This window comes from Orcinus orca, chromosome 11, assembly GCF_937001465.1.
Source record: "Orcinus orca chromosome 11, mOrcOrc1.1, whole genome shotgun sequence".
In the NCBI taxonomy this organism is placed as follows: Eukaryota; Metazoa; Chordata; class Mammalia; order Artiodactyla; family Delphinidae; genus Orcinus; species Orcinus orca.
In genome coordinates, this window is record NC_064569.1 from 23004091 (window position 1) to 23027810 (window position 23720).

General features: G+C 41.5%; 1 protein-coding gene and 1 long non-coding RNA gene across 5 annotated transcripts; one reads left to right on the top strand and one right to left on the bottom strand.

Moving 5' to 3' along the window:
• Window positions 1-662: 662 nt before the first annotated feature.
• LOC117201721 (uncharacterized) lies at window positions 663-15647 on the top strand. 2 transcript variants are annotated; one of them, XR_007470066.1, is made up of 3 exons: window positions 663-5741; window positions 8301-8369; window positions 11130-15647. It is a non-coding gene; the product is annotated as an uncharacterized LOC117201721 (long non-coding RNA). The 2 variants fall into 2 exon arrangements; XR_007470067.1 differs by having other exon boundaries at window positions 663-5220; window positions 5617-8369.
• PTHLH (parathyroid hormone like hormone) lies at window positions 10702-22951 on the bottom strand. 3 transcript variants are annotated; one of them, XM_004270890.2, is made up of 4 exons: window positions 22682-22951; window positions 22042-22164; window positions 15642-16064; window positions 10702-11179 (listed from the first exon to the last, which is right to left on the bottom strand). In XM_004270890.2, the coding sequence occupies exons 2-4, from the start codon at window positions 22140-22142 to the stop codon at window positions 11170-11172; spliced, it is 534 nt and encodes a 177-aa protein (XP_004270938.1). In that variant the 5' UTR covers window positions 22143-22164; window positions 22682-22951; the 3' UTR covers window positions 10702-11169. The 3 variants fall into 3 exon arrangements, with proteins under 3 accessions (XP_004270938.1, XP_033286072.1, XP_012388888.1); XM_033430181.2 differs by having other exon boundaries at window positions 22666-22875; XM_012533434.2 differs by lacking the exon at window positions 22682-22951 and adding an exon at window positions 22330-22633.
• Between the last annotated feature and the right edge of the window lie 769 nt (window positions 22952-23720).

The window sequence follows — 23720 nt, forward strand, 5'->3', positions numbered from 1 at the left end:
TACACTCTATTTGAAAGCAAGTAAACCATATTTGTTGAATGGTGAGTAAATAAATGATTATGCTGATGTGGGTGGGCAACTCAGTTTACAGAACCCAAGTCATAAGGTAAGCGCCCATAATCAGGAGGGTGGTTTGTCACAGACTTCCTGGGAGAAAGTCAAGAGGAATAATAATAATAATAATAATAATAATAATAATAATATAATAAACTATAATACACACACATATATTTCTGTGTTTCGGGCACTGCTCTGACAAATATACAATAAAAGAGGTATGGTAGATAAGATCCTCATGTAGAGGTAACGTATTCATACCTGTTCAAAAAATTCTTACTGAATACCTAACATTGGCCAAGCTATGCCGTGCACTAGTGATGGAACAAAAGATACAGTCATCATGGAATTTACAGTCTACCAGGATATAGAGAAGTAGCTGAGCAATTAAAATACAGTGTAAAAAGAATGTCTGTAGGAAAAATACAGAGAGCCAGAGCTAGACTGAAGGGGTGGATAGCTGTGCAGGGTGTTAAAACATCACTGAATGTGTACAGAATGGAGCAAGTTGTGTTTCCAAAACTTGGGGGACTATGATTGTGATTGAAGGACTATTTTGATTAGCATCTTAGAGTGGAGTCAGTGAGACACCCAAGGGGCATGCTTAAATAACAACAATGAATCACTAAATTGCATTCTAAGGAGGTTGAGTCTGGTTATCTTCAAAGCTTTCCTTTTGCTAAACTGGGAATTGCAAATCTGATGTTATAGGGGAACTGTTGACGGGCAATAGAAGAGAGGCTAATTGCTGGCTACCTCAAGAGTTTTCCCCTCTCTGCTCTTCCCTCACATAGCATATGGCTTCTCCTCTATAAAAATGTTTTAAATATTTATTGATTTTAAGAGGTACTCCTTGTTGGCTCATTTTCTTGGTCTTGATTCTGTTCTGCAGTGTGCTCTAGCAGGAGAGTGGGCCACTGTGGTGGATACTTGTCTGTGTCAATGCAACTGGGCTCTGAGGTGTCCATATACTGTTCAACATGATTTCTGAGTGTGACTGTGAGAGTGTTTCCGGATGAGATTAATATTTGGGTCAGTAGACTGGGTAAAGCAGATTGCTCTTCCTGTGTGGGTGGGCCTTATCCAACCTGTTGAAGGACTGAATAGAATAGAAGGCTGATAAGAATTCTTTTTCTCTGCCTGTTTTCAACCTGGGATATTGGTCTTCTCCTTCCTTTGGACTTGGACCAGAACTTACACCATTGGCTCTCCTGGTTCTTAGGTCTTTGATCTTAAACTGGAACTATACCATCAGTTCTCTTGGGTCCCTAGACTGCTGACTGCAGATCTTGAACTTAACCTCCATAATTACATGAGCCTGTTTCTTATAGTAGTAAATCAATCTCTCTCTCCCTCTCTCTCTTTCTCCCCCTCTCTCCTATTGGTTCTGTTCCTCTGGAGAACCCAGACTACTACAGGTACCCCATATTGTTGGGTTGGGGAAAAGAGGTGGAGAGTGCTTGAACATGTAGGTGGTCTGGGATGAGAAAAAAAACCCAAAAAACTATGAACTCAGGGCTCCGGTACCAGAGGAAGTTATTGCAGCTTTGGAAAGTGTGCGGCAACAAGAAACCCTAGAAAAGACTGCCTACTGCTTTAAGCCTGTCTTAATATAAGTGAGTAGTGTGTTATTCCTTCTTTATCTCAGTTACCTCTGTGGTCTTAAAATGATCTGTTATTGTAGCTTAGCTGCTCAAAGACATTCTCTGCAGTAGATATAAGGCTGTTGGAAGAGAGGGGAAAATCAGGAAAGTTAGAAGTCAGGCTTGTTTTTCAGAACCCTTTAGATCTATGTGACTGAACCTAACAAAACTAGGTTGTTAGGTTGAATGGGTTGTCTTTTTTCATTTCTTGTCTCTGATTTTCTTTGTAAGTTGGATTATTTCCCTCCTGTACTGGACAGCTTCTTTTATGCATCTGGGGAAGACGAACACAAAAAAAATGTAGACATTTTTCTTACAACCCAAGAATGCAAAAGAAGTAAGAACATAATTCCCATAATGCATGGCAGAAAAGTTCAAGACAACTCTGATTGGCTATTTTTGATCATGTGCCCATCCCTAAACCAATCAGGGATAATGGAGTTCTCTGTTTGACAAAGTTTGGGTCATTTGCTCACTCCGAGGACTAGAAGGTTGTGTTAACCCTCCAGTTCTCCAAAACACATGGAATGGAGAAAGGGTGGATCACTCAAGTGGAAGCTACTGTTGTTACAAGATAATTTTAAAAAAAGAAAAAAAAAGTCTGGTGTAGATATGTAAATGAACATGTGCTACAGATTTATTCTATACACTAATCAATGAGAGGGCAAGACAGATTATAACACATTCAAAAAAGATTGAAATGAATGTGCCAATGGAGGCAAAACTATTTTTTCCAAGGCTGGGGGTGTTGGGAAGAAGTTAATTGAACCTCTACAGGACAAAATTATAGACAAGAATTATTTTGTCTTGCTACCGGTCACTTACAATTCAGAGAATTATAAAACAACTTCCACAGAATCGGAATCTGATAACCCAGAGAGGTTTTGCCTAGAATCTAGTTGCATAGTTTTCAACTGGAAGCACAAATATTTTCCCTTCCCTGGGAAGACAAACAACATGTGTTCACTAAACAAGGGATGCAGTATTTGAAGCAGAAATATTTCTCCTCCTAATTCCAGGTGGTACCAGCAGAAAGTTTAGCAGAGTTCAACTGCAGTAGGTAATCTATTGGGTCCTTGAAACAGGGACTGTGCCTCAGTTGTCTCTATGTCCTCTGGGCCTAACTCATGAGAAATATTTATTAAGTGTGGGGAATGAATGTTGAGGAGGGCGTCTGCTGAGTGGACTTCTTCTGGAACAATAGAAAAGCACCCTAGAACCATTCTCGAGCTCTTACTTCTCACCTATCAGAAAAGCCCTATCATTTTATTACTATAAAATACATTACATGTACTTAAAACACTCAAACTTTGAATTTTTATTATAGATTACTCAAGGTTGATTTGGTTCTCTGTAGATGTTATTTCTGTGGTGGTTGACTACAGAAACACTAAATAGTCATAAGAGATTATTATTTTTGTCACCATTATAACTACAGTAAAAGATGATTGAAACTGTCCAGGATTTGTATTAAGCTACAGTTTGTGTTGAATACAAGGAAGTGCAACTTCCAACCCTGATGAAGAAGATGTTTCCAGGGGACCCAGTCACTCCCAACTAACAAATATGTATTTACTAGGCAATAGGCTGCTGCTAGGCCAACCCTCAAAGAAAAGCATGAACTCAATAGGAAATAATGGCTAAAAACATATTTGGTATAAGAAAAGATAAAATAAGCAATTGCAGATTCAGCATGGCATCCAGAAAGGCCAAGTAGTTTATGAGCTGCAGGCCCAACAATCGAATCAGTTTCACACAGTCTGTTCTGACATTGACTTTTCAAGCTAATTGCCTCTTGATCGTGACTCCATAGGAGCAGGTGATATCAGGACAGAATCAACCAGAAAACTAGTTATCTGCAGGAAAGGACAGAATTGACTCTGCCTTTAGGTTCACAGAGTAGCTGTCATTGTCGTCACTCAGGCATATGAATCTATGCGATTCTTGGAAAATGTGGGACGAGGAGGTCTGTCATGAGAGCTATAGCCAATTGGAGGGACACGGTCTAATAGTCCAGCACAGTAAAAAGTAAAAATATGGGTTTTTTCCCCTAACCGGTGAATTAATAAAGTATGTGTAGCCATTACCCAAAGACTTGTGTGTCCCTCTGGGAATAAAATATGTATTTAGTTGTATCTCTTTAGAAGATTCACTTAGTGTAAAATAGAAAGACAGCTCTGATTAGGGCAGGATTCTTCACAATTAGATCGAGAGCTATAAAAGTAGAAGGATAAATTTGACTAAAAAATGTAGGGAATTTCAGACTCTCGGAGGGAAATGTGGGGAGATTTCAAGAGGCCGGGGTGTTCGAACCCAAGTCAAGCCAGCAAGCACCTCCAGGAGCTGGTGTGTGATCTTCACCTTCATCCCCAGGCTGATTTCCAATAGAAAGAAGCTGAAACCCAAATCACGCCTGGCTCTGTTCCTTCACAGCGCCCTCCCGCGACCAACGGCATTCTTCTTCCCTAAACCAAGGTGATCTCAATGGAAACTTTTTCTTTCCTCTTTTCCAGGTAATTTAAAAAGAAATAAATAAGTATCCAAAAGCCAACCCAGAGAGGAAAACCCTTTGGAAAGAAAGGATGCTGGCTCACTCATTGTCTCCCCGTGTGGGCAGTGGACTGCCGGGCACGCAGGCTGGGCACGTGCATCTGTTAGCTGGGGAAAGAATTCACTGCAGCGATTGGGCGATCGTTTGTGACTCCTAAATGCAGCTGCTCTGCAATGTGCCAAGTGTTCACACAGAAAATCATCAAACTCCAGGGAAGGGGGAGGGGGAGGGACACTTGGAAAAACTGAATATTGGAGTTTTGGAGCAGGTTGAGAGGTAGCAGGAGGGGGAAGATTTCATCTCTGAGGTGGTCCCATTTTAAATATGTTTTAGCCTTCTTACAGAAAGTGGCTCTCTGTATAGTTTACACACCGCCTGCCAGCCACTGCTCCCTGGCCTCCTCTGCCACCTTCCTTTTAAAGCAACAGCTGCTCATTCATGGGACTGTGCAAACACCTGGGCTTCTTGCGTGTGTGTGTGTGTGTGTGTGTGTGTGTGTGTGTGTGTGTGAGAGAGAGAGAGAGAGAGAGAAAGAGAGAGAGAGAGAGAGAGAGAGAGAGAGTGCACTTTATGAGCTTTGTGAAATAGAAGGCTGTAGTCAGCCTTAGAAGATGCCAAGGAGGAGAGGAGGAGAGAGGCTGGTAAGGGGCGCCCTCCCAGACAGTAGAGAGTGGAGGAAAATAGGATCATCTCAAACGTATGAACTCACTGAACTCACTGAAAGCAAGACCAAAATAGTTTTGTCTCAAAGATGCTTGTTCTGACCAAGCTTTACTGCAATGCTGTAGCAATGGCGCACAGATTCCAGACTCAGGAGTCAGATGCCCCTGGCTTTGAGTCCCTTCTCTGCCCTGTGACCTCTGCTTGTTCTTGGGCAGGTTGTCTAATCCGTCTCAGGCAAAACTGCATCACCTGTGAAATGGAGACAAGAAACCTCTACCTCATGAGATGCTTGGAAAGATTAATTAGGTTAGTGCAACCTGGGCATAATAAGCTAGTAGAAAACAAGTATTCGCTCTATTATATTAGGCAATGTGATAGGCTAACTTATTCTTTATGACGTACTAGTGGTTATAATGTCATAAAATGTTGTTATGGAATAAAATTTCTAGTTCTTGAGGAATTGAGAATCTCTCACTCTGTCATCCGAAGAGAAAAAATTTCTCCTTAAGACAACATGCCTGTTTTCTAGTTTCTTTCACCTATAGGTAGCCATGATACAACACGTCAATGTATTGTTTGTATTCTACATTGACTCAAGCGTTCTACTAAAACTCATGATGAGTGAAAGAAAGAGTAATGTGAATATAGACTTACTAAATCCAACATGGCGCAGTTTGTAATTGTTTCGCTTTCATTTTGTAGAACATGGAGCAGCTCAACAGAGTTATCTGCCAGCAGTTCTTCAGTGACAAGCCAGTGAGCTCAAGTGGAAGATGGATGGGTGATTTTGCTTTTCAGGCTCCAAAGCAAAGTAGACTTGGCAAGGAGTAAGGGTCACCATTAAGACAATCCATGTTTGCAGGGGTGACACATTTTGTCATTTGTAAATGTCTTCCAGCTTGGAGGGAAACGTAAGGAAATTCTCTGGAAGATGTTTTGAAGTTTAATTAAAACGCAGTTTGAAAACCTATCCCTTGTGCTTTGCGCTTGTAAATGTGAGCGTATCGGGAACTTGCACAGAGATGTGAATGTTCTCATCCTGTTGTTGGGTAGCTCTGGTTGGGACCTGTGTCTATTAATCTTCTGACAAAATAGCTGTGTGCCTCTCTGTGCACAACTGGACCTTGTAGGTCACGTCTGTGCGGTATATTCATAGGATGGAAACCTGATGTTTTAAATTCTCCTCGCTTCCTCTGGGAGGTTGCTGTATACTCAGCACAAACCCTTGCTTCTTGTACTTTCAGGGCTGGAAAAGTTCCTAGTAAACCAGAAGCTGAAAAACAAAGGTCACTCTGGTGAACGGTTGATACCTTGGAGCCGTTAGTCATTCTCTGAGCTTCTTGTTATTGGAATGAGAGAATGGCATGACACGGGAGTCTGAAATACTCAAAACTCTGATCCATCTCCTACGTCCAGCAGACTATTTGCTTAACTCTGCTTTTCAGTTCATTCATCCAGAAACTGAAAGAACTTTCAAGTTCTGTTCAATGAACATTTCTTGAGCACCTGCTATGTACTAATGCTGTTATCTAGTGTTGGATGATATACCTTGACTAAGACAAGGTTCCTGCCCTCAATAAGTTCACAGAATCATTAGGGAAGTAACATTGGCAACTTGGAAGTAACAGTTCTTCTCTTAAGGAGTTGACCCAGGACACATGATAGTATAATTCAGTGAAATAATACCTTCAGCCTTTGGAATCTTCGTAGCTACCAGTATTTAACACCTCCCCTGGATCGTTTGATTGAGTCCTTACGAGGAGCTTAGCATGTGGCCATGTTTTGCTAACTGTATGATAGAATCTTTTTTTTTTTTGCCGTACGCGGGCCTCTCACTGTTGTGGCCTCTCCCGTTGTGGAGCACAGGCTCCGGACGCGCAGGCTCAGCGGCCATGGCTCACGGACCCAGCCGCTCCGCGGCATGTGGGATTTTCCCGGACCGGGGCACGAACCCGTGTCTCCTGCATCGGCAGGCGGATTCTCAACCACTGCTCCACCAGGGAAGCCCAATGATAGAATCTTTGATGATAGTCTTACTGTTAATACCTTCTGGGTTATTAAATAAGAAGTAGCCAGTATTTGTGCCTGGGATGTCTTTTACCCTTTGTTTAAGGAATGAACGATGGCTCTACTGGGAATACCTCGTGGGAACACTTAGAACTCTCAATAAAAGTGCACCCTCTTACAGAAGATGAACCCACTGAACTTCAACATATTGTTTCTGTTCACAGCTCGTTCTGTTTTTCCATGAACTTTGTAGCCAAAGGGAAAAATAGCAGTTAAACTGTAAGATGCTCTAGAATTAAACCCTAGATTTTCCTAAAGTTAATGCCCTGTGATGGTTTAAGTATATCAGAATTTCTTGCAAAAGGCATTAACTTGTGTTCTTTAAGCACTTCGAGCATCTATTAAACCATATTTCAGGATTTACTTAATGAATTGACTATAAGATAAAATCAAAGTAATTCTTGACTTTGTTCTTCTTGTTGGGTCCATTATATATAGTATATTAAAGAACTTTTTGAATTTTAAAACAATTGACTCCCTTTGTCCTTGTATGGTAGTTATAGAAAGTTAAATAACTACTTTGCTCAACAGGTACTAAGGTTAGGTAATGGAAAATTAAAACAAAATTCTTAACCATCAAGGTGTATAATTATGCTATTTCCTAAGAAAAGCTTCAATTTCCCCTTATTTCTCAGATTGATGCTGCCTGCATTCCCAATTTTTGTAACGAGGAAGCTAGATGCCAATGTTGATTTTAGGTATTTTCAGGACCAATAATGTCAACACTGATCTGGGTTCATCACTTATGTAGCCCTGCACCTGTTTTACAATGATGGCTAAGAAAACACAGAGGCAAGGAATAGGGTCTTCACATATAAGTACCACTCCTTGTCTTTTGTAGTTGGACTTCCCAATGTCCATAAATATGTCTTAGGTATCTAATTATATACCAAATTTCTGTCTGAATAAAATTTGTGGAAGGCAATAGTGAGTTAGCAGATTAGGTTTTATTTTTTAATTCCAGAATACTTAGTCCAACTTGCCTCTATTTAAATCATTACTGCTTTATAAACATTACTTAAGTCAAGCATGAGCCGTATTCACTTAGACCGTAATTTGCTAAGAGTTTATTTACATTCAAACACTTATTATCTTAAATTATGTATTTCAGTTTTTCTTTCATAGAAAATAACAATGTCAGAAAAAATGACTTTTTCCCCCAAAGGTTTTTTTCTTCCTTCATCTTCCCATCCCATCCCTTATCCTATGATTTTACTCCTATCACTACTTGAAGACCAAGGATATGACTGAAGGTAACAATGGCATTAATAATGTTTTGGTCAGAACTGATAACTATAAATTCCCCCTTTTCATTTCAGGAATGGACTATTTGTGAAGAAAAGCCTAAAGATGACTTGAATCTGATGCTTCCCTGCCGTTATGTCCAGGTATTTACCACATTAGCGTTTAAAAAACACTTTTCATGTGAACAACACATAAGGGTTTGGTGCAGTCTTAAGATTTAGAGTTTCAGATGGAGTTTTGCAAAATGTGGTTATATCTGGTTTTAAGGCTCTCCAAGTTAGTTGCTTTATACAGGTTTAATGTATTGGTCTTAACTTCTGCATATTCCTTAGATATAAAAACCATATGCAACAAATTCACAAGTGAGCTAAGCACAAATTCTCATGTTTGCTCACTAACATAGATTCAACATTCTTACCCAAAATAGTAAGATGGGCACTGCTTGAAGGCTATGGGACTTAAGTGAAACTATGAATAAGTTCAATCTTAGAATATTCCTCCCAGAAACATTATCTTACTCACATCCAGATCAGCCTAATCTCTCCCTATGTGATTTTCCCCCCATTTTTATATTTTATTTTATTTTTGATGTTGGGGGTAGGAGTTTATTAATTAATTAATTTATTTTTGCTGTGTTGGGTCTTCCTTTCTGTGCGAGGGCTTTCTCTAGCTGTGGTAAGTGGGGGCCACTCTTCATCGCAGTGCGCGGGCCTCTCACTGTCGCGGCCTCTCTTGTTGTGGAGCACAGGCTCCAGACGCGCAGGCTCAGTAGTTGTGGCTCACGGGCCCAGTTGCTTGGCGGTATGTGGGATCCTCCCAGACCAGGGCTCGAACCCGTGTCCCCTGCATTGGCAGGCAGATTCTCAACCACTGCGCCACCAGGGAAGCCCCCATTTTTAAATATTCATAGAATTTTGGATTATTTCAGTTTCTTGAATACAGCGTTTAGTTGTTTCATGTATACGTATGTATATATATATATTTTTGTGTTACGCGGGCCTCTCACTGCTGTGGCCTCTCCTGTTGCAAAGCACAGGCTCCGGACGCGCAGGCTCAGCGGCCATGGGCCCGCGGCCTGTAGGATCCTCCCGTACCGGGGGCACGAACTCGCGTCCCCTGCATCAGCAGGCGGACTCGTATGTATACTCTTGAAGGCATTTACAGAATTTAAAAAATATATATATATATATATATATATATATATATATATATATATATATATTTGCCTGTGCTAGGTCTTAGCTGCGGCACATGGGATCTTCGTTGTGGCATGAGGACTCTTAGTTGCAGCATGCATGTGGGATCTAGTTCCCTGACCAGGGACCGAACCCGGGTTTCCTGCATTGGAAGCATGGCATCTTAACCACTGGACCACCAGGGAAGTCCCCATTTACAGAAGTTTGCTTCCTGTGCATCCTCCAAACATCTAACAGATACCAAACATGATACTGAGCCTAAACTGATGAAATATGTGCTTGCTTGATTCATGGGCTTTTTATTTTGTTGTGTTGGATTTTTACTGATGAGTTCTCAGCTGTAAAGAAAAAGATTCTGTAGAAGGAAGATGTTTGTGTTTTCATCTGAACATAGAGGTAGGAACAACCAGGATGATATGCAAAATGTAAAGGGGATTGCATGTGGCATTACATCCATGCTGTTTGCAAACTTGGTCCCTGGAACTGGTATGTCCCACGAAAGCTATCTTCACCGGTGACAGCTTTTTTTTTTTTTCTTGGTACGCGGGCCTCTCACCGTTGTGGCCTCTCCCGTTGCGGAGCACAGGCTCCGGACGTGCAGGCTCAGTGGCCATGGCTCACGGGCCCAGCCGCTCCGTGGCATGTGGGATCTTTCCGGACCGGGGCACAAACCCGTGTCCCCTGCATCGGCAGGCAGACTCTCAACCACTGCGCCACCAGGGAAGCCCCGGTGACAGCTTTTTGAATTGCCACACACCTCCCAAACCTGAGTCTCTCTCCTTTCTCTGGTAGGAAAGGTTAACAGGTAGAATTCTCAAGTAGCTCTTTTATGCTTATTATGTGACCAATAGGGGCAAAAACTCTCTCAAATTAAACTTTACATTGATTAAACTTACCCCTGGCCTTAAAGTTCCTGATCTGCCTCTTTTCCTGTTTTTCAACTCTGGCTAACTCTCTGGACTAAGTTTCTTTAATTTTTTTTCTCCTGACTTTTCTCTGCTTTTTTTCTGCCCTCTCCACTCTTCACCTTGAATTGGATGTACTTCATAAAATGATGTCTAGATAATTCAGCCATTCTGCTGAATTGAACTTAAATATCGGACAAAATACATTTTAAGTGGTTTTAAACTAATGTGAAAATGTTGGAATTTCTACCAATATAAACATATTAAACTTAAGACCATATTCAAATACAGTTAAAGATTACATCATGTTTCTTCTACTAGAAATCTTAAAGGATATATCTATATACACATAAAAGTCACCTTCTGAGTCATGGTGTAATTTAGATTATATTTTATTAGACATTCTTTACAAATTTAAAATACTGCTATTTTTACATGCGCAGAGGAAAATCAGTTTGGATAATTATTTAGGCATTCATTAAAATCAACCACAATATAGAGACACTTTATTGTGTCATTTATCAACATACTTGATATGTATATCTAAAGTGCATTATGTTACAAAAAATATAGAAATTCAGCAGCACCAAGACACATTTACAAAATAAATACATCAGTTGACAAAATAAATTATGGTAAATGTGATAATAATAATTGGATTAGCCTTGGCAAAAAAAAAATATTCACAATGACCAATGTGCAGTTTCATAGAGCAATGGGGGAGACAGTTTTATTCCAATGCATTTACAGTATTTACAGACAATAAATATTTCTAATACTTTCCATATGTTCATTATTACAGAATCCTGCAATATGTCTTCTGAATGTCTCTGCTGAAAATTTCAATGCCTCCTGTAAAGAGAAAGAAGGGAAAGAAGAGAACAGGTTAATTCTCTTTACAAATGAAGAGACATAAAATAAAGGATGTAAATTAAGGAACACAGAATCACAATAGAAAGAGATTCAGGGGACTGCTTGTAAATATCTTTTACAGAAGGTGATTGTGGGATCCACCTGACTTTCTAGAACCTCTGCTACAGGCCGAGTCTTTAATCTGATCAAATGGTCAATGTACAGCAGAAAGGAAAATGGGTAAGGGACAAATTTGAGAATTCAGAAATAAGGCCAGGCTGTGCAATACATCATTAAATACACCTTGCTTAGAAGTTTATTCCCCGGTGATGCCCAACAGAGGTGATGCACAGGTTGCTTATTCTGTTCAGGTTCTCACTGGGCCAATCTCTCACTAAGATAATGGGCTGTTGTGAGGGTAGAGTGTGTGATTTGGGGTAAAGGTTAGAAGGATGTGTAATTAAACAAAGTATGTTTGATTTGATGATATCTGTCCTTCTTTAGCTGTCCTTAAACAGTAATGAATAAAACTATCATTGGACTTTAGTTTTTGAAGCCAAAACTAAGATAGAATTGCTGCTAGTTTTTTGACTGAATCTTGCATTAGAGATTGGGAAAGCCCATTTTAAATTAGAGAATAAGAATCAATTAATTTAAAAGTATAAAATAACAATATTTCACATCACTGTGTTTGTTTTATTACCCAGAATAAGTTACCCCTTGGGACTGACACATTTTCGAACCCTTTTAAACACTGTAATGACAGTATTTTAAGATGAGCTAGTGACTTTTTCTCTGCTTTTCTCTCTCCTTTTCTCTCCTCTCTGTGTGGTCTATTTCAGGGAATACATATTGGTGTCAAGGAAACAACTACGGAATGGAATCTGATTGGCTGTGTCACTGCATTAACAGCCAGAGTTTTACATGGCAGACCTGCATGGTTGTGAGACCTACCAAGAAGCAAACTCTTGACAATTTAGGAATTTTATGTGCAGCTTGAAGAATGAAAAACAAGTTTAGCATTTAGGGGGTTTTAATGTCTTAAGGAATTGACCTCTTCACCAAGAGTCTTGTTTGGAATGATGAAATAGCTAGCTCCTAGTTACACAGAAAAAAAATAGTTTACGATTAAAATTGTAAATGGTAGGTGGATATGGATGGATGCTATGAATAAAGTCCAAAAGGCAACTGTCAAACTCAATAATTTGCTTACTGTACTGATTTTTAAAGGTCTCGGTACTAAATGGTATTTAGTGAATTGAGTAACACAAGCAGGGAGGGAATGAATAGTCTCAAACAATTATTTCCTCAGAAGGAAAGAAAAAGGAAATAAATTAAAGGACCAAGGAAAAGATCTTTTGATTAAGTTTCACCCTGCCCAGCCAGTTTGCTTGTTATCTGTCCTTCTGATTTCTCTTTAACAAAGGCATGTAGTGGAACAGTCAGGTAAAATATGTACCATGACCTAAAAGTATATGTATATGTTTATTACACATATGAGTATGACAACACTTTAGACCTCTAGCTCTTCTGAGTACTTAAAAGCTTTTCTATTATTTCTAAATCAGTGTTTGCCAAGGCAAATGATATGGTCTCAATTAAATGAGTTCTACTGTAACTGGACATCTCATTTGCAACATCAAAAATTCCAAAATGTAATTTCCAAAATTTAAAGCTATGTATTTTCCACTGAATGGTTCACGTGAGAGGATCCAGACAGTGTTAGCACAATAGTTTCTTTTAAGAAATACACCACTATTATATATTATAATCAAGTCTGTGCTTGCTATATCATCAGGCCTCTTAGATCATAGTATAATAATGCAAAGAGATTAAAAAGAGGACATTAATAAAAGGTTGGAGGCTTACAAATCTTTAAAATAGTTATTCTGAAAAGATTCTAGTTGGATTACAAAATTTGCATGACCCCATATGTTCTCATCAGTACACTCCTGAATTTCCCCACTCTTCCCTACACCTCTATTGCATTGTATTGGGAGAATGCCAACATCTGGCTGCCAAATGAACAGTGCTTTCCATGAACATCCCTCAGAACCAGGGAACAGAAAGGAGAAGCAGAAGTATTCTACTTCTTTCAGTCCTAGGTCTGGATTTGATTAGGGTACTGCCTAATTTTTACTAAATCTATTTTTTTTAATATCTTTATTGGAGTATAATTGCTTTACAATGTTGTGTTAGTTTCTGCTGTACAACAAAGGGAATCAGCTATACATATACATGTATCCCCGCATCCCCTCCCTCCTGAGCCTCCCTCCCACCCTCCCTATCCCACCACTCTAGGTGGTCACAAAGCACCGAGCTGACCTCCCTATGCTATGCAGCTGCTTCCCACTAGCTAGCTATTTTACATTTGGTAGTGTGTATATGTCCATGCCACTCTCTCACTTCGTCCCAGCTTCCCCTTCCCCCTTGTGTCCTCAAGTCCATTCTCTACGTCTGCGTCTTCATTCCTGTCCTGGCCCTAGGTTCTTCAGTTACCGTGTTTTTAGATTCCATATATGTGCGTTAGCATACGGTTACTAAATCTGCTTTAACTTAGAGACACCTTTGGGATAAGAATTGACGAGGGCTGGTTTTCAATTCTCCAGATATTTAAGAGCATTGCAAATTTTAAATGAATAGAATTTATTCAAAAGTATTTCTACTTCTGTTTTTATAACATATATTATATATATATATATAATGGATAAAAATAGGTTCTGGCAATAAAGTAAAACACTTGCATTAGTTATAAATATGTACAATTAGGATCATATCTTAAAATACACTGAATGTGTGCCTTAAGCCAAGACTTACGGGGTTTGTTACCCCTTATAGACCCATTAGATATCTGCAGAATAGATCATTCACTGCTAAAGACTCCTCTAGTGCCACTGCCCACTGATTACTGAAGCTGTACTACTTAGCCAGTATAACTATTATTTACATGCTATTTAATGATGGGTTTTGTCAACGTAACTCGAAGATAGATGTGATGGTAAGAAGGTTCAAAATCCCCTTTGAAACATCACTCTGTCATCCTCTCTCTACCAGTCAGGGGAAAGGATTGGAGAAGTAACAGGGGACTCTTTAAATAATGAGATCATTACTGCATATGATGCATTCTTGTGTAGTTTTCCTCTTTCTTTCAAACCCCACAGAAAAGCTGTACTGAAAAGTAAAAACCAAAAAAGATCCTATGAGCGGAAATGCAGGGGTAAAGTGCAGTACTAACACGGCGCTGGCTTAAGCGTCAGGAAATGAAATAAAGGCAGTTCTGAGGACAGCCTATCCCAGTTCCCAGGTCTGCTCAGTTGCCTTAACTGTGGAAGGCCTTCGTTTTCTATTTTATAAAATGAGATTAATACTTGCCCCGTTTTTGCCTCACAGAAACACACATAGGTAGATAGATAGATAGATGATAGATAGATAGATAGATAGATGGATGGTACAACCAGAACGAAATCTAAAAGCACCCAAATAATAATTCCATGTAATCTCACTTAATCTTCACCTGACCCAGTGAGGTTGGCACAAGTACTATCTTTATTTCACTGAAGAGGGGAGTTAGTCTTAGAAAGACCAAGGAACTTGCCCAACGTTATGAGCTTTAATAAGTTTAGACCCAAGACTTGAACCTAAGGGTTTTGGCTCCAAAGTGTGTGCATATGAGCATCTGTGAGCTAAGAATAAACAAGCCACATAGATGTGGTTTTATTATTCCTACTATAATACCCTAGAGGAAGTATTTCAACTTGCAGTGGGCAAATAGATACATGAGAAAAACTTATACCTTATAACCAAGTCTATACTTAAAAAATTTCAGAAATCGTGATTTTTGTTCCATGAACTGGTAGAAACCAGAGTTAAATTTAATTAAATAAATTTAAAGCCTGTGTTTAAAATTTTAAATTTAATTAAATGAAAATATATTTAAATTTTAAATAAATTTAAATTAAAAAATGTGGACGGCTGAGAACTGCTTATGGTAAGATATTTTTCTGTAGTGTTTGTAGGTCATATCAAATCCTTCTGCATTCTCCCTTGGAGTGAAAAAAAGAAAGAAAGAAAGAAAGAAAAAACAATCAAAGTTTGACATGGTATGAGTGGGGGAAATCAATACGTTTCTCTAACAAATGGTGAAGGTGCAGTAGTTTCTAAAGCTTGAGTGAAAAAATGAAAGGGGTTAGTAGAGCACTAAAGGATTGGTGTCGGGGTTTGTTGGTGGAGAAAGAAGCAGGGTGATTAAACCCCCGTGGGTGTTGAAGGGCTGGGAGCACACTGCTTTAAGGCAGGCCGTATCCTGAGCCATCTTGGTTTTGTAAGCTTTTAAATTGTGGAGCCATTGATTGAGGGACAGATAGGGAGGAGATTCTAGGTCTGTGCAAGCCAAAGCAGAATAGAGGCTCCACACCCCACCTGGGGACACGGAGGAGGAGCTGGGGCCCCGGGAGCCGGTTACCGTGTATTGAGCTCCAGCGATGTCGCGGAGATGTCAGACAGGTGGTCCCCTTCCAGCCAACACCCAGCCACGCCCGAGTTCAGCCAGGCCGATCGAGTTCGCCGCTTCTTCTTTTCCTGCTCCTTGCGTTTTCCAGGCTTGCTTTTCTTTTTCTTGCCAGGTGTCTTCAGTGGCTGCTCTTTGTACGTCTCCACCTTGTTGGTTTCCTGAGTCAAGTATCTGCCCTCATCGTCAGATCCAAATCGGACGGGGTGGTTCTTGGTGTTGGGAACAGGCTTGGAGTTGGGGGACACCTCCGAGGTAGCTCTGATTTCAGCTGTGTGGATTTCCGCGATCAGATGGTGAAGGAAGAATCGTCGCCGTAAATCTTGGATGGACTTCCCCTTGTCATGGAGAAGCTGGTGTTCAGACACAGCTCTTTTGCTTTAAGGGAAAAAGAACAGGAGGGGAAGGAAACAATGACATTTTAGTAGATGGCAGAGACCACAAAGACTTGAGGAAAGCCCTTTAAATTGTCTAGTTGATCCAATACAGGATACAAACTAAGCTGGAAGAGCTGCAAGCTGACTGAGCAGGGAAGGGGCGAGAGCGGAAGGGAAGAGCCGGCCATTAGGAGGCTCCAGCTCCAGTCTCAGCTATGCGGCTCCCTAGGTCTGTGACCTTGGTGAGAATATGAACGTTATTGGGCCTCAGGGGCCCCATATGTTTAAAAGGAAAGGATCAGATTCTGAGATTTCTATGTTGTCTTCTCAATTTAAAATATTATGATTCAGTTATTCAAAGAAATGGACAGAAATCATTGGGCTTTTTTTCCCACATTTTTCAGAGTTGTGTTGGGGAAATAAATCCAGGTGTCCTAGTCTGGGAAACAAAAAGGTGGCTGATTTCACCTGAGTACTCGCCCCAGACATACTTGTGCATGAGCAGGCGTGCATGCACGCATACTGCTCCCCACTTGAGAAAATACTACTACTACTGAATCTCAAAGAAGAGCAAGCTCTACTAGTAAAAGCAAACAAAGACTGAAGGATGAAGTGAGCTGTGAAGCCTGTCTAGGAAACCACCTAACAGACTGAATTTGAACATGATTGATATTAGACTATGGGCTACCAAGAACCTATATTTGAAGGCCAGCTGTCAGAGAGAGCATGCATAATTTTCTGTAAAGTAGTGGGTGGTCTCTTTAAAATGACGTTGAGTGTTTAAATTAAGTGAGATCATTCTATTTCATCTGTGCGTCTCTTTTTTTTTAATTTAGAATTTCAGAGGGTAATATCTTTAGTACTTAACTGAGAAATTCACTTTTCTATTTGTTCTTTGTCTTAAAAATATCTCTAGAAACAAATATGATTTTCCTATTTAAACAACACTCTTATAAAAATACAGTGAAAAAGAATAAACTAATTCTCTATCAATTCTTTTAGATAACACCCCAACTCTTGCTTAAATGTCCATTCATGCATTCTTGTATTATTCTGTGTGTATTTATTAACCAAATTTAAGTATTGCATACATGAATCAGTCATATTATGTCTGCTACAACTATGCTGCACCTAACTCCAATTTCTACCACTGAAACAACCCTCCAAAGTGGCTCACTTTCAAAAGTATCTGAAGGGGCCTTCCCTGGTGGTGCAGTGGTTAAGAATCCGCCTGCCAATGCAGGGGACACGGGTTCGAGCCCGGGTCCGGGAAGATCCCACATGCCGCGGAGCAAATAAGCCCGTGTGTCACAACTACTGAGCCTGCGCTCTAGAGCCCGCGAGCCACAACTACTGAGCCTGCGTGCCTAGAGCCCGTGCTCTGCAACAAGAGAAGCCACCACAATGAGAAGCCCACGCGCTGCAATGAAGAGTAGCCCCCGCTCGCCGCAACTAGAGAAAGCCCGTGCGCAGCAACGAAGACCCAATGCAGCCAAAAATTTAAAAAAATAAAATTAAAAAAAAACTATCTGAAGGTATTTCACAGGGCTGCATCCCACATATTGTTATTCCCCTGACACTACGATAGATTTATCTGGTCTCATTACTTTCATTAATACAACTTTAACTCCTCAGAGAAATATGACAATAATAAATAGCACTCTCCTCATTTTACAGATGTGGAAAGTGAGGTTCAGAGAGATTAAAGGCCTCACACTTGCTCACATGATGAGAACAGGCAGAACCAGCCTCCAAAGACGAAGTCTTTTAATTCTAAAACCAAGATTGTTTTTAGACTTCCTCAACCGTTTCTCTTACTGAAGCTGAAGTGTATGTTGAGGAAACAAGAAAGGAAGGTCATAAAGAGACTGTGGTAGGCACCATGGCAAGGGGCAAATGGACAGTAATTTATCAGTTTCCTTGAAGACCAAGCTTGTCCCAAGAAGTACATTTTCATCACCAGAATAACGAACCAGGATTCCTAGTCTGGATTATCACTGCGGGAAGGAAAGATTGTCTAGTTATATTGTGAGTCCCAGAAGGGTAAGGCATGAAAACACAGTCATTATTTCTCCGGACCTTATAGCCAGAATACCAGCTTCCTTTCAGCATTTTAGCGTGTGCACTGACTTTAAGCCATGAAGCTTGTGCAAAAAAGACATGACTTAATGGAAAGGAATTTAACAGGAGCCTGGTTTAAATGAGGCATGAAGGAGTCTCTCTTCCTTTTTGAAGGTGCCACATGTGACTAGATTAAAATTCACTTACTTTGTGGCAGTAGTTAGTATCCTGGAAACTCTTAATAACCTACAAATTGGAGGCTTTGCTACAACAGATTTATATTGTCTAATAACATTTTTAAAGAATAGGACTGATATACTTGCAAGTATTATTAAGTATTGCAGTTAGTAAGTATCTTTTAGCAAAATGTCACGTTAAAGAAAGAAGTTCTTAGGTGTGATCAATTATACTATTTGGAGCTTTTATTATTTTCTCAATTCCTGGCAGATAGCCACCCATCTGTATTGTTCTCCAAATGTATAATACAGCCTATTCTAGCTTAACTCGGGGTCAAAGCTTTTAACAGTTGGTCTGTTCTAATCAAGCCACCGTTGCTCATGCCTCCTCTGACTGGCATATATGCCTGTCATCCTGGCTAGCCTGTCAACTGTGAGTCATGGTGCCTTCCTAACTCAGGCACTGCTCTTTCCCAGGATGGTTCTCATGGGAAATGGAGTGATCATTCTATCCTCTGTTTTATAAAAAGCCTACAATATGGTACAACTTTGTCCAGATTAAAATAGTACATCTTTCATGGGGTACAAAGATTCTTTCTGCCTTTAGGGGTAATTATTAATATATTAGAAAACACAGACTTTCTTAAATGTTAAATCTGAAATGCTGTTACATAATTTACCTACTAGCTCAAAGGTGTCTGCATTGAAAATATTGTGAAGAATGAATTTCTGATTGAGCAACTACACTAGAGGATCAGGAATATAATAGTGTCTTTATTGTCAACAAGGTCCAGGGAGTGTTCTATTTATTTTCCAAATAAGACATTAACTGAGACAAGGGTAAGTGACTAGCATGTACAAACTAGATGTACACGGGTGGTGGGCAACATGTTCCAATTACGGAGGCTTTCACTTTAGATAATTCTGAAGTACTAAAGTTGTAAATATGGCCTCAGTAACAGTCTGTTACTTTATATGTCTGTAAACATTGCATAGCACAATGGTTCACATGACATTTATTACATACCCAACATGGAAAAACAAGTATGCTATGTTCATGGTCTCCTTTGATTATTATTAAAAGATGCAAAAATGTGGAGGAAATGCTTAACACAGATAACTCTGAATTCAGTCAAAATACAGCTCTTCTGCCTTAAAAAATAATCACTCTCAAGGGAGTTTTCAGGGAAGAAGATTCAATTTCTAAGGAGCTCGCATGGAGCATAGGGAATAGATGGAGTGATGGGAATTCCGTTTTCAGCACAGGAAGAGATGGCATGCTCGTGCTGATGCTAGGCTCCTAAGGAAGGCATCTGGGTTTAAGAAGAAAAGTTCTGTGGTGCATGGAAGAGTCAGGGTTAGGGTGTTAGAGTTAAGATGACTCACCAGAAGTCCCTTCCAACCCAAATGACTCAGTCGAAAGTTATGCTTTTCACTAAGTGGAATAGACCCAGTCTGGATCCCAAGCAAATCAGTCAATGATGTTTTAGGTTTCTGAATCTGCTGGGGCTTTCTTTCTAAGTTAAACACAAAGACCGCCACCTGCTGAAAGCCACATACATCTGGACAAGAATGTCCTCAGGTCTCCAACTTACTCACGCTCTAGACTCATTAAGTAAAGTCCTTTTGCACTCACAGGTCCAGAAGGTTCACAACCTCCATTGCCATGGCCTGGGAACTGTTATTGTTGTAGTAGTTTCCTCTCCCTTAAAAGTTAGCCGTTAGCTAGAAAACATCTAAAGCAGTTTCCCTAATACTTGGTGTGAAAAGTAATCAGGGAGTAATATGATTTGATTATATGTTAAAATTTCTTTCAAGGATCTAGGTTGATTCGTCATAATAGTAGACTAATGCTTTGTCTCGCACACAAAATTTACTGTTACTTGGTAATAATGCAAAAATAATGACTCTTTTTTTAAACTCCATTTGGCTGCAATAATTTGATGAAACCTTTTAATCTGCTGATGATTTCAGCCTCCATGAAAAACCATGGCTGTAATGTGATGATCTATTAGCCACTAACTATAAGAATGTTTTGTGGTAGTTTTATAACCATCTGCTGAGTGTGAGTGTTTAACTGCAATATTGTATTTCACCCACAAACAAAACTATAACAGAGTCTCTGGCTGCTAAATGGTTTCTGATGTGTCTTTTGCAAGGTGCAACAAGGAAAGAGTTAAAAATAGCCTTTAGGACTAACTTAGCACTATTTTTATGCCATAACTGTAGATTTAATCATGGCCCATTTACTGTTTCTCAAAAGAGAAAGCAGGTATTTCTTAAGCAACTTTAAAGAAAAAAATTGGCTCTGTTCCAAGACAGTATTTTTTGACCAAATAAATACAGCATTTAAGTGTGCTTTTAAAAATTTACTCTTCATCTATATTTATATATGGATTTTACATAACTGAATTAAATACAAGTTTCAAAATGAGCAAAAAGTCAATACAATTTCCAGAAATACATCAGCAAAATGTTGATTTGAAGAATACAATGCAGCTTTATCGTCAGCAAAATGTTCTACACAATTTGCCTTAGGAGATTCATAATAGATTTTCATTTTGGTGCCAAGGTTCAGACATGTCTAAAGTAATTTCATTTAAGGATTCTCTGCTTTAATACTAATAGACGAAGGGCACATATAAAAAGTTGCCTTTTTGTACACCCTTGGGAATTTACAAGAAAGCACCAGGAACTTGATTGTAAGTATTAGATATTGCTATTTTTATTGTTAGTGTAAACGTTCTCCGTAATTCCTTCACCAGAGGCAAACTTGTCTCAGTTCTCAAACTTTACGGTTTTCCCATCCTGAACACCGAGAGTGCAGCTTAAAGATCACCCAAAGATGGTCTTACACACATTAATGAACTGCTAGGTCCAACGGATTATTAAGCTAGTGTACTCGCCCACTCTTCCAACTTTTCAGTCACACAACATGGTGTTATTTCTCTGGTGTGCTTTGAGGTATGATTATTTTAAAGTCAAAAGTATCCTTAAAGAATCACCAAATGAAAATGCCAAGATACAAGTTTTCAGTCTACAGTGCAAATATTTGACTCCAGATTAAAGAGCTGTTAGCAATAATTCCAAGGGGGGAAAAAAGTTTCCACACCTAATATTCATTTTGGAATCAAGCACTCTAGCGTTCTTGAACGGTATTAATACCAATGTTGGAGTTGTGCCATTGCAAAGTTGTTACTACTTCATTATATAATATGCCTACATTATGTAATGTGGTCCATTTTATATGCTTAAAATTATGTCATTCATAATAAAATTAGATGTAAAGTTTTTGCTTTTCACACAAAACCTGTCACCCACATGCAGTATGTACGTATACAAGTGCACACAGACATATGTCGCCTGGACCCCTCAGCTTCCTCCGAGTTATCTAAGTTTCTTGCAATCTTCACAGTTTCAATATCTTCCCAGGTCCTGAAAGTAACCCTTTTTTTTCACTAAAGGAGATTTTGCCTAGAGGAGATTCTGTAAAACGCTCCCTCTCATGGAAACACAAAAAATCTGTCTCTTGCCTGTTGCCCCTTGAGGTTCAACCAGTTCTCCCGCCGGGTTTGAGGAGCCGGGCTCAGCCCCGGGCAGGTAGCGGATCTCTCCGCTCTCTAACCCGGGCGAGGAGCATCACTGACCGCGGCGAGCCCTGGGCAGCGCCCCAGCCTGGTGGCCTCTCCCCCTGGACTCCCCAGCCCTCACCCGGCGCCCTGGGGAGGACCGGGCACTTACAGTCGGCGGCCGAGCTCCTCCACCGAGCGCCCGCAGGAGGGCACCGAGTAGCTCAGCAGGAACAACGCGACGCTCCACTGCTGAACCAGCCTCCACAGCATCGTATCCTCTCTCTCTGGGGACCTGCAACGGAGAGGAAAGGGGCCCGAAGTGTCAGTCCGGCATCTCCATCTCCCCGCACTACCCCGCTGCGCCCCTTCAGCCTGCTCTCAAATAGCCTCCTCAAGGGCATCTCCCAAGTTGCAAAGAACAAGAAAAAAACTTTCTCTGGAGCCTCTCGGCACTTACTTATTTAGGAACAAACTACTGTGCTTTTTCCAAACCACACAGGCAAAAAGGGACCAAAAAGAGGAAGAAAAAAAAAAGAAAAATCAGAGGCGCCTCCTCCGAAATAATAACCAAAATGAAATGGGTTTATATATGTATCTATGATGAGCAGCGTGTTTACACGTCTCCCATAGCAATGTCTAATTAATCTGGCCGGCAGTATCTTGGGTTCGGGAAGCAGGGCTAACCCCTTCTTAAAAAAAAAAAAAAGAAAGTTTCCCCTTCCGAAGTCCGCTTCTTTGCGAACTAGGCCGTCTTGTTCCAGAGCCACTTGCAGCGAGACCCACATATATATACCTAGCTGTCTGTCTACCTCCTCTGGTGGGCTGGTTGCTTCCGGAAAGTTGATTCCACACACCCTGGGAACCAGTTTCAAGTGCGTGTGTCGTCGATCAGGAGGGCCAGGTGGCGGCGAGGGCGGGTTAACAGCGGCGCGGAGGGGCGGCGGCGGCCTGAGCGAGCGGCAGGGCAGCAGCGGCCCCGCTTCAAGACCGGGGAGGCATGCTGGCCGGGCGGCGCAGGTTGGAGGAGAGTTGAAAGCCGAGCAGAGGAATGTTCACACGCTCGCAGGCAAACCTGCCGGAGAAGTGAGCGAGTCGCAAAGAGGTGGCGCCCTAGGAACGCGCGCGGGGCGAGCGAGGGCGCGGGCGCGCGGGGGGCGGGGGAGGCGACGGGCGGCCGGAGCGGCCGGAGGGGAGCCCCGAGCCGGGAACATCCCGCCGGCCACGGGGAGCCCCCCTCCCTCCCCGCGGCCCCCGGCGCTGCCCGGAGCTCCCCCGAGCCCCACCCCGGAGCGCTGGCCCCGCCGCGCCAGCCCGGGTCCGGGGGCGTGGGCGGATCCGCACGTTCCCGCCGGGTCCCTCCGGCCCCGGACCGCTCCGCGGATCTGCAAGCCGAGGTCCCGAGGGCGTGCGGACCGCCCGGAGCAGCCACGACCCCCGTCGCGCAGCTGCAGCCGAGACCCGCGGGACTGGAGCCCCGCGGGCGCCCAGGCCGCCGGGGGCGGTCGGCAAGGAGGAGGCCGAGGAGCCGGGGCGAGAGCCCGGGCGCCCGGCATCCTCGGCGGGGAGGTCGCGGGCCTTTGGCCAGTGCCTTTTAGGAGCCTTAAGCCCGCTTTGGGAGCTCCGGGAGCGTGATGGGAACCCTCCTCTCTGGCCCTTTCCAGGGACAGGCTGAGTGGGGAGTGTTGACTAGGCAGGGGGGAATCCTTCGCATAGAAGAGTAAAAACGGTTTCAGACTTCAGGTCGAGATGGCATTTCTTGCTGTCTCAGAACAGCTGAGGACATCTGGAGCCTGTCCAAGAAAGCCCGCGCACAGGATGGAGACCCCCTTTTGAATTGCAGAGCGGGAC